Below are 11306 nucleotides of genomic sequence, written 5' to 3' on the forward strand. Positions count from 1 at the left end.
CACTTCTCAGGGAAGGCAATTCTCGAACTGAAGTTTGAAGAAAGAACAGGATTTTCCCAGATGGCTAAATGGCATGAATGACTATTTTTTAAAAACACTTGCCATTATAGAAGTGGATGGAGAGCTACTTAAATCTGTACAAATAATAAATACCCATTTGGGGATTTAAAAAAAAAAAACTGGAACCTCTTCAGATATTGAATATAAAATTATTTTTATCCATTTTTGCATAACTAACTTTGTGTGCCGTTCAGCTCCGTATTTCTGTACTACATCTGGTCTACTGAGGATACCAAATGTTCATATCAAAGGCATGAACACTTAGTTGTTATTTGTGGGCTGTGGGGGAGGAATATGAGAAAAGAAGAGGATAGAGAAGGAGGCAAAGAGGAAGAGCCAGAAGAGAGAAAAGAGAGATGGAAGAGGAATTGGATGAAGAAGGAGGAGGAGAATGGGGAAGAGAAGGAAAAGCCCTCTCGGTTCAGGAAATCTATATATTTCACATCTAGTTTCCTTGGTAAAGCTGGTCGTGGGGATTCATGGGAACCATCAGCCCAGAGGGGAAGACAGCACCAAGACATGTCAAAGAACCAGTGCATGACACCCTCCAGTAGACAATGGGGTTGAGCACTGGTGGCACCACCACATGAAGACTGGCCAGCAGGATGTGGACATGCCGAGGAATGTTATATCCAAAGCAGTGGGACAATAAGGTAAAGAAGGATGGAATGTAAAACATGAGGTTGACACAGAAATGGGAGCCACAAGTGCTGAGAGCCTTGTGCCAGGCGTCCTGGGAAGGTAAACAAAACACTGCTTGGAGGATCGGTGAGTAAGACACAGTGATAAGGATTACATCCAAAAAGACTATGACAATGGGCACTGTGAAGCCATACCAGATATTAACAGTGACGTCGGCATGGGCTAAACAGGCCACTCCAATATGCTCAATGTAGGAATGAGGGATGATGTTGGTCTGACAAAAGGGCAGCCACTTTGGCAAGGCAATCACTAGAAAGATGATGCAGAAGCTTCAAGTGACAGTGCCAGAGCAATTCTTCTCACAACAGGCCATGTTAGCACTTGCTGAATAATGCAGAGGAGCACAGATGGCCACAAAGCAATCAAAGGCCATAGCTAATAGGATGGCTGACTCTCCCACAAACTTCACATGGACAAAGGACACTTGAGTGACACAGGCATCAAAGGCAATAGCATGACCATGGATCCAAAAGATGGCTAGGGCCTTGGGTACAGTAGTGATGGACAGCAGGATTTCCATGATGGCCAGCATGAAAAGGAAAAATTACATGGGTTCACGAAGGTTAACGTTCTTGATGATGACCACTATCAGGATGCTGTTCCCCAGACTGCAGTGATATACATGAAGCAGAAGGATATTGGCAGCCAGTTGTGATATGCCTCTAACCCAGGGATGCCGAGTAGGACAAAAACTGCCAGGTGGATGATGGTAAGGTTGGTGAGAGTCGTGATGAACTTTAGGATCCTCTCCACAATGACTTAGAAGTTGATGAGTCTGCTGAAAATGATAGGAACAGAAAGTATCTCTGTGTGCTGAGAACACAAAAGACAGCATGGATTTCCAAATTGTGGGATTCTCCAGTGGAAAGTCCTTCCACAGAATGCTCATGTGGGTGTAGGAATAACCCCTGGCCCTTCATGCTCATTTGCACATAGAGCTTCTGCATCAACCATGCTTCACCCTGCCTCCAATCACCCTGCCCCCACAGTTTAGCCCAGTCCTACCCTTCTGACCTCATTGTACCATTTCCACACAAGAGCATGTGCCTCCTTACCCACGCTATACTTTTCCCTCCCTCTAAGACTGCTCCTTCTGTGTTTTCTTCCCTTTCATTAATGCTTCTTCAAATTTTTTAAGCTTAAAATACCTCAATCCACTTTGGTTGTGTTTGTTTTATGTTTTTATTGATTTTTATTCTTTAGAGAGAGGAAAGGAGAGAGAGAGAGAAACATCGATGTGAGAGAGAAACATCAATCGGCTGTCTCCTGCACACCCTCTACTTGGGATCGAGCCTTCAACCTGGGCATATGCCCTGACCAGGAATAGAACTAGGACCTCTCAGTCCATGGGACGATGCTCAATCCATTGAGACACACCAGCCAGGCAAGACAAACCAGTTTGTAATGGCCTGTGTCCATAACAATATATTTCCTTCCTGAAGACCTATTAGGTAAACTATATTTTAACTTGATTACATTTATCTGGCTATTACCTTGAACATTTCACAGGAGACTTGCCTAATAAGATGGCACATGTGGTTCCCTATGCATGGAAGTGGAGCACACAGTAGAAGTCCAGAAGGAGCCTACGGGATGCGTTTCCCCATGCTGATCCAGATCCAGATCTATAAAGGCAGTGAGGAGTGTGGCAGCCATTGAAATTGAGAAGGGCATATTCATTGCCTGCTCTTTGGGAACTTCTCACATTTCTCCCCAGATGGTTCCATAAAGGTTGTGTTTAGATCTCTTTATCTTTAAGAGCCACCAGGAAAACTATTCTGAGTGTAAGAAATCAATCCACTCCCCTCTAGCTCCATAAATACAGCCCTCCTTCCCTGTCCACTTATTCTTAACCCTCAAAACGATTTAGGTTTCCCTGCTGCTATGAAGCGTTAATCCTAGAAGCCTTCTTGCCTTGGATCTTTCCACCACTCAGGTAAGATTTGTCTGCTTCTGAAGCTCTAAAATATGTGTCAGCTATCAGGACTAGGGAAAGGATGAGTGATTGAGAATCTGGAAGGAAGCATTGAGAAAAGGGATCATGGAGAGAATCAAGAATATAAAGGTACCAGATAAATACTAGATGGATCTACTGATAATGGTTTTCAGAGGGTCTGATGAAGGAAGGCATCCAAAGGAGTGAGAGCCCCAATTTATGAGTGCATCCTTCTGCCTCGACACAGATGCACTTGCTCAGAGCATGATAGGCTGTGGGGAGGGAGTAATGGGTCTCCAGGCAGGTACAGGAAAGGGGGCAGGGCCAGATTCAAACAAGTAAGGGTCCCAGATGGACTAATAATTTGACACCCTTCCAGATAACATATTGTAAATATTTGTTTATCTTCTATTTATAGGAGAGGCTGAGCTTTACTGGGATAAGCAAGAAGGGTCCCAGGTAGCACTATTCCACCTCATTTCTAAAGCACTTGCCCCAAATTTATATAAATAAAACTTCATCAGAAATAAAATTCATTTTTCTTTTACATATCACTTCTCAATAAAAGATACCTAATGTAAGTCCTCACAAAAACAACTCTGACTCTGTTTACACTTCCAATGATGTTTCATAAGCTCAATAGTGAAGACACCAAAGGTAAGGTAGGAAAGGGAGCAGTAAGGCCTCAGTGGCTATCAATGAGGTTTTGGAAAGGAGGTTACCATCTGTGTGAAGAAGGACTTTCATTTCATTCAGTGGCTTCTGAGGGCTCCATCTCAGCCCTGCTGAGGGTTCTCAGCAGAAAGGTTCTAGGTTATTTTAGGAAAGAGTGAGGGGTAAGAAGAGAGGAAAGTCACAGGCATAGGAGGCAAATCCAGAGTCTCACAGAAAGTACCTCCCACAGCCCTAAGAGATTATCCAGATGAGTGAGAAAAAGAGACCCGGTATGGTAGAGAAGGGGCACTGCTGAGCAGGTGAGAACACACACAGTCCACAGGTGAGGGCACAGTTCTGCAGCCAGACTTCCTGGGGTAATTTCCCAGTTTTACCCTGACTAGGTGGATGGTCTTAGGCAAGTTACTCTGTTCCTGTATGCCCATCTTACACATCTCTTAATGTGTAAGATGTGGATAACAAAAAACTCCACAAGTCAATTAGAAGGATTAAATGAGTCAATTTATATAAAGTGCTATTTTCAGTAGAGTAGGTTATTATTATTGCTGTTATTATTATTTATAAATCTGTTTTGGCCATCAGTTCTATTATATTTTTTCCAATAGGCAAAATAACTGAATGAATACTCAGCAACTTTTTAGTCTTACTGTTCATCCAAATATGACCAAAGGCATAGAGAAGAAGGAAAGGGAGGAGAGAAGTGCTCAAAAAGAGAAAAATACCCTGATAACTGATCTCTCAGATGGACCTGGTGTCTCAAAACCAAGACCTGAGGGCTTTGGTTGGTGCACCAGGCAGGTCCACCAGTGATGAACTCAGCTTGGGCCAGATCGACCTGGGAGGCTTCCCTCAAATACTTTGAAAACACCCATCTGTCTCAGCAGACCCAAGAAGAGAGTACCTCCATCATTTATAGACTCCCCAGGGACACTGTGAAGTGATGGGAGTTATAGTCTCAGCTCTAGAACCAAAGAGAGCTGGGAAATGTAGAAAACATTCAGTCCAAGCTAAGAAAAAATGGAGTCACACCCTGCCCAGTTTGGCTCAGCGGTTAGAGCGTTGGCCTGCGGTCCAGATAGACCAGGGTTCAGATCCCGCTGAGGGCACGTACTTCGGTTGCAGTTTGTCCCCGGCCCTGGTTGGGTCGTGCAGGTGGCAGCCGCTCGATGTGTCCCTTTCACGTCGATGTTTCTCTCTCTCTCTCTTCCTCTCTCTCCCCCCTACTCTGTCTGAACAAAAAATGGGAAAATGTCCTCGGGTGAGGATAAAATATATATATCTATATATATATATATATATACACACACACACACACACACACACACACACACACACACATATACATATATATATAAATAATTGTTAGAAAACTATGTAGGATTGGAGTCATTTTTTTAATGTGTTTATATTATTTAGACATTTATTTAAACAATTATTTTCATTTTGCCATTTTCCTTGTACATGTGCTTGTGCTCTTGTATTTTTCACCACTCTCAGGTTCTACAATTGCGCGGTTCTACACACTGAAACCATGTCCCTAATGGATAAAACCGCCTGTCCCCACACGGGCTATAAGGGTGGTCTCTGCTGCACACTATATGGAAGGATTCGTTGTGAGATGTATCATAAGACATTTATTTCTAATAACAAAAAATAAGGTATCAAAATTTATAAATGGTTTATCCTTTAATAACAAGGAGCTAATTCACATTCATGCCTCTAATAATTCAACTCGTGCTCACATGCTTGTAAAGCCAGCATGTAAAATGGTTTCATAATCTAAACCCGTCTTATCTACTCTGCAGAGGCACTGAGATACCCTTAATTCACAGACACACCCTTAATAGTGATTCACTTTTTTTTTTTATAAATAAACTTCTCAAGAAAAATTTCCACCGACCCATTTGTTTCACAAGCTATAAATATTTTGGGAATTTTTTCAAAATTTGAGCCCAGGCCAGTTTGGCTCAGCCGTTAGAACATCGGCCTGCGGTCTGGAGAGACCTGGGTTTGGTTCCCGCTAAGGGCACGTACCTCGGTTGCAGTTTGTCCCCAGCCCTGGTTGGGTCATGTGGGTGGCAACCACTCAATGTGTCCCTTTCACGTCGATGCTTCTGTCTCTCTCTCTCTTCCTCTCTCTCCCTCCCACTCTATCTGAACAAAAAACAAAAAAATGTCCTCGGGTGAGGATAAAAAAAAAATTGGAGTAAGCACATGGTGGTGTATTATGTGTAAATCTCATCTGAATTTTTTTATGATGTGATGTCAAACGTGATGTCAGCCCTGCTGACATCTCCCCAGCTTCAAGGTACAACCTCTCCTTCTCCCGATCTCTGTACCGTGTCTACAAAATGCAGGATGGGAGACAGAACAAGGAAGGTTTTTCCAGTTTAGACACAACCAAGATTCAGATTAACAAGAGAAAGTTTCCTCAAGAGTCCCCATTTTGGGACTGGGGAGTTTGCAGCACTAAGCATAGAGTCTGGCACACTGTAGGTATGTAGGAAATATCTGAACAAGTGAACCAGGGAATTAGTAAATTAACCTTTTACTCATGGATCTGTCTGTTGCACCAAGGTGATGATCCAAACCTGAGCCACTTTCATGAATAGCCCCCACTGATAGCTCCTGTCCTGGTACAGTCTGATTCTGACTGCTCTTTGAACTGTGCTTAAATATTTTATTAAAAAGCCTCTCTTCCCGCCCTGCCGGTGTGGCAAAGTGGTTGAGTGTTCACCCATGCACTCAGAAGTCACCAGTACGATTCCAGGTCAGGGCACATGCCAGGTTGTATGCCCAATCCCCAGTGAGGGGCATGCAGGAGGCAGCCAACCAATGTTCTCTCTCATCGATGTTTCTATCTCTCTCCCTCTCCCTCTCCCTTCCTCTCTCTCTAAAAATAAATAAAGAAATAAATTCTCTCTTGCCCCATATTCTCCTGGTGCTCTTCCTGACCCACCTCTGCATTCCCATTTCTGTCTCTACCCAGTGTCATCCTCCTAGTCCCGCTGACATCTCCCCAGTGCCCATACTCCCCACCCTGTTCTCTGCAATCCTGCTCTCATCCTTTGTCTCACTGACCCCTCGTCTTTCTCCCACATATCCATTCCAGCTCTAATCTTTGTCCTTTACATAATCTTTTAAATACACCACACACACACACACTCCTACCAATCCCTCCCCTGCCCCCCTGCCACCATCAATGCTGTTAAACTTGCCTCCTACATCACAGCACCAGCTGAAGGACTGAGGAAATGATAAAAGAGCTAAAACAGTTGTTTGTTCTGAGAAAAGAGGAATGAGAAGAAGGAAGACTGGACTGATCATGTTGGCATGAGGCGTGTCACTGCATCTGCCCCGTAGTGGGTACTTATATTTAGAGACAGAGAAGCTGCATACTTCCTTCTTCTGAAGGCAGGTGCCAGAGTCACCCATGGGATCACTGAGCACTGGATCAGTGAACCAAAAGAGAAATGAAAACCCATCCTCTGATGCCAAGAGGGAGTACTAATTGTAGAGGTAATTAGAAGCTCCAGGCAAAATGCACATAAAACATTTGAAAACACAGCATAAGAGCAGTGACAGAAATCCTAGCAATAAAATAATAACATAATAACAGCTAACATTTGTTACATCCCTGTCGCTGTGTTAGGGTTTAACATAAATTGTCTCATTTAATTTTCAGAACAACCCAATGAGATAAGGCACTATTAATCTTTTTATTTGGCAGATGAGAAAATAGAGGTTTAGATAGACTAAGTAGCTGATAAGGAGCAAGACAAAAGCCCTCAGGTGAACATGTCAAAGTGCTCAAACTCAGTCCAGAAACACTCATTAAGGGAGAAGGGAGGGACCATTTTGAAGCAACCCTGCCGGCTCAATCACTCAAGGTAAGTTCAAGAATAAAAAAGAGACAGAGTAAGTGAATGGCTGATTAAAATTTTTACACATTAAAAACAAATTTTACTTCCTGTGAGCACATAATTAAAGTACTCTAACACTGCTGGGAGGAAAGTAATTCTTCCCAACTCATCTTGTAACTTTTGGACCAAAGAAGTTGTTAGAAACCCAATAAAGTAAAAAAAAAAAAAAAAAAAAAAAGACATTAACCCAGCAATTTCACTGTTAGTTTACAGCAGCTTAAGTTCATAGTAGCCAAAAACAAAACAAATCAAATGTCCAAAACTTCTTAAAAATAGAGAGATGATTCTCCCAGGGTAGATCAACTGGTAATTTTTTGGAGCAATGAGCACTTCTTTGTTCCCACCTTTCCTCCAACATATTAGTGCAGGATAGGATATAAAAATTGTCAAATGTGGGGCTCTAACATAGCATTTGATTTTAAAAACTCCTCAAATCACTTTTCATTTTAATGATTTGTCTATCATTTTAAATAAAAATATAAAATAAGATATTTAATCTATTTTGCTAATATTTTATTACTTTGTTACTAATACAAATAAATAGATTTTATTCTTCTAATTGTTACAAGAAGGGGTTGAATAAAGTTCTGTTGTAAAGCAAAAAAAAATCATGATTTGAATTATGATTATTTTATATAGTTAGGAATTAATCTATGAGATTAATTTCTGCTGTCTACTTTAACCCAAGTATGAGTCCTGGTTAATATTTCTTTGATCCTCAAAAAATATGTAAATAAATATCATTAAATGTTAAAAAAAAAGAGGTTAGATTAAAAGAGTAATAACCCAACTGTATGCTGTTCACGGGCAATTCACTTCAAATTAAATAAGTGGTGCCCTGGCCGGTTTGGCTCAGCGGTTGGAGCGTCGGCCTGTGGTACTGAGAGACCCAGGTTCAGTTCCCACTAAGGGCACGTACCTCGGTTGCAGTTTGTCCCCGGCCCTGGTTGGTCATGTGGGTGGCAGCCACTCGATGTGTCCCTTCACATCGATGTTTCTCTCTCTCTCTCTTCCTGTCTCTCTTCCTCTCTCTCCCTCCCGCTCTATCTGAACAAAAAATGGAAAAATGTCCTCGGGTAAGGATAAAAAAAAAAAAAAAAAATTAAATAAGTAGTTGAAAATAAAAGGGTGGGGAAAAACATATATCATGCAAACATTCATCAAAAAAAAAACACAAGGGGCTATATTAGTATCAGCTGAAGTAGACTTCAAAGCGAACAAAATTACTAGCAACAAAGAGACACATTATATATTGATAAAAGGATGAATTCACCAGGAAGATATAATGATCCTCAGTATGTACACCCCAAACAACAAAGCGTCAAAATACATTAGGTAAAAAAACCAAAAGCACTAAAAGAAAAAATAGACAAATCACAATTATAATTTAGGACTTCAACAGCCTCCTCGGGGTTGAAGTTCTAGCTAAGCAACTGATAGAACTGCTAGACAGAATATCCACAAGGATACAGAAGCACTGACCAACACCCTCAACCAGCAGGATCTGCTTAACATAGAGAAGACTCCACCCAACAACAGCAAAAGATACATTTTTTTCCAAGCACCATGAACATTTGCCAAGATAGACCTTATCCTGGGCCATAAAACAAACCTCAGTAAAAAAAAAAAAAAAAAAAAAAATTAAGACAGAGGTCTAATGTATGTCATATTAGATACATATACAACTATACATATATAGTTAGGAGAAATGTTTGAAAAAACAAAGTGTATAATTTGGTCTTTTTTCTGTGTAGTTGACACATAATAGAAACACGGAAATATGGATACTAAAGTGTTAACATGAGTAGGTTCTCTAAGAGGTGGTATCAGGAGCGCTGTCCATTTTCCCCTTATTTCTATATTCTAATATTTTCTACAAGAGTACATGATTTGTATCAAAAATATTTGAAGTTTATGTCTTAGGATCACAAGTGAGGTAAATACAGTTATCTGCAAGGAAGCTGTGGTGGGGCCCCAAGGAGAGAAGAAAGCTGAGAGGTCCATTGACAACAAACTAAGCACAAGAAGCTAACAGAAGAATGAGAAACATAACTGGCAACATATTATCCAGACTGAAGGGACAGTTTATGCCTAGGCTTCTTAGACCATCAAACAAGTCTATAGCATGGCTCCCTCCATACAAACAGGGAGAAGGATGGGCTATAAACACATGCGCAGCAGTCATTGGCCAACACAGAAAGTGGCATTGGCACTGTTCACATTGCGGAGGGGGCAGATTTGAGTAATGTGAACACTGTCAGCAGCAATGAATCCTCAGTCGGGCTCAATGATGCGCTTAACAATGCAGTACCTTCTGCAGGGAGTTTTATATTGCCTCTGGTGTACAAGGAAAGAAAGAGGAGAAGGGATCCTGGCCAGGGAATTATGGAATATTGATTGTGTCATTAGGGAAGCTGGAAATCACAGTTGTGGGTCTTTGAGGGGAGGAGAATCATGTGACATAAAATGCACAAGAGCAACTACAAAAGGGAGGTAGAAAAATCCTAGATGCATCATGTAAAGAAGCTATAATGAAGAAGATAAAGAAGACATTGATTTGGGTGGATGCAAAAAGTCCCTTGTAAATGCTAGAGAATCTTTAGAAGAAACTACTCATCATCTGCAAGGAAAGTAGTTGAAAGACCATCTCAGCACTGGTCTCCTAAACCAATACTGGTCAGAAAGGCTTAGTCAAAAAATGCCTCTTCCAGCTGGTTCTTTGAAAAGATAAACAATATTGATAAAATTGTAACTAAACTCAGTGGAGGAGGGCAGACCAAAATAAATAAAGTCAGAAATGAAAGAGAAGTGACACCCTGTCACCACAGAAATACAAGAGATTATTTTTTAAAATACTATAAACAACTATATGCCAACAAATTGGACAATCTGGAAGAAATTGATAAATTCCTACAAACATACAGTATTCCAAAACTAAATCAAGAAGAAACAGAAAATCTGAACAAACTGATTACTACCAAGGAAATCAAATCAGTTATTAAAAAACTCCCAACAAGCAGAAGTTCTGAACCAGATGGCTTCACAGGTGATTTTTGCCATTCAAAGAAGAATTAACATTCATCCTTCTCAAACTATCACAAAAAATTCAAGAAGAGGGAAGGTTCCCAAGCTCATTTTACAAGGCCATCATTACCTTGACTCCAAAACCAGACACAGACATTACAAAAAGAAGACATTATAAGCCAATATCCCTGGATGAACATAGATGAAAAAAAATCCTCAACAAAATATTAGCAAACTGAATTCAGCAATACAATTTTTAAAATCATACACCATGATCAAGTGGGATTTATTCATGGAATGAAAAGTCGGCTTAATATCCCCAATTAAGGAACATGATATACCACATAAACAAAATGATGTTGGATAAATACAATGGAATATTACTTGGCCATAAAAAAAAAAGAATGAAATCTTACCATCTGCAACAACATGAATGGACGGACCTAGAGGGTATTATGCTAAGTGAAATATATCAGAAAGAGAAAGACAAAGACCATATGATTTTTACTTATATGTAGAATCTAAAGAACAAAATAAGCACACAAAATGGGAAAAGATTCATAGATACAGAGAACAGACTAATGGTTGCCAGCTGGGAGGGGAGTTGGAGGGCTGGGTAAAAAAGGTGATGGGATTAAAAAGTACAAATTGGTAGTTACAAAATAGTCACAGGAATGTAAAGTACAGCATAGAGAATATAGCCAACAATATTGTAATAACTATGTATAGTGCCAGATGAGTACTAGACTTATTGGGGGGTCACTTCATAAATTATATAAATGTCTAAGCGCTCTGTTGTCAACTGTAATTGAAACATGTTTTAAATGCTTTTTCCATGTCTCACATTGAAAGAAAATAATGATTGGGTAAGTTAAGGGGGTTTCAGGGCCCAAATCCAATCTTGCTGTCTTACAGTGTTGTCTGAGAGACAAGGATGGGAACTGTGACCTCAGCATGCAGGAGGACAGTAGAGTAACTGCCATATA

The 11306-nt window shown here is 40.6% G+C and overlaps 1 protein-coding gene across 1 annotated transcript; it reads right to left on the minus strand.

Annotated features, from left to right (window-relative positions):
• Positions 1–321: 321 nt before the first annotated feature.
• LOC118616764 (olfactory receptor 52B2) lies at positions 322–3798 on the minus strand. Its single transcript, XM_036242200.1, is given in 7 exon segments — positions 322–339; positions 504–610; positions 613–1035; positions 1038–1083; positions 1085–1371; positions 1374–1520; positions 3780–3798. Coding segments are annotated over 7 exon segments (1047 nt in total).
• Positions 3799–11306: the final 7508 nt, after the last annotated feature.

This window comes from Molossus molossus, unplaced genomic scaffold, assembly GCF_014108415.1.
Source record: "Molossus molossus isolate mMolMol1 unplaced genomic scaffold, mMolMol1.p scaffold_m16_p_41, whole genome shotgun sequence".
Lineage (NCBI taxonomy): Eukaryota > Metazoa > Chordata > Mammalia > Chiroptera > Molossidae > Molossus > Molossus molossus.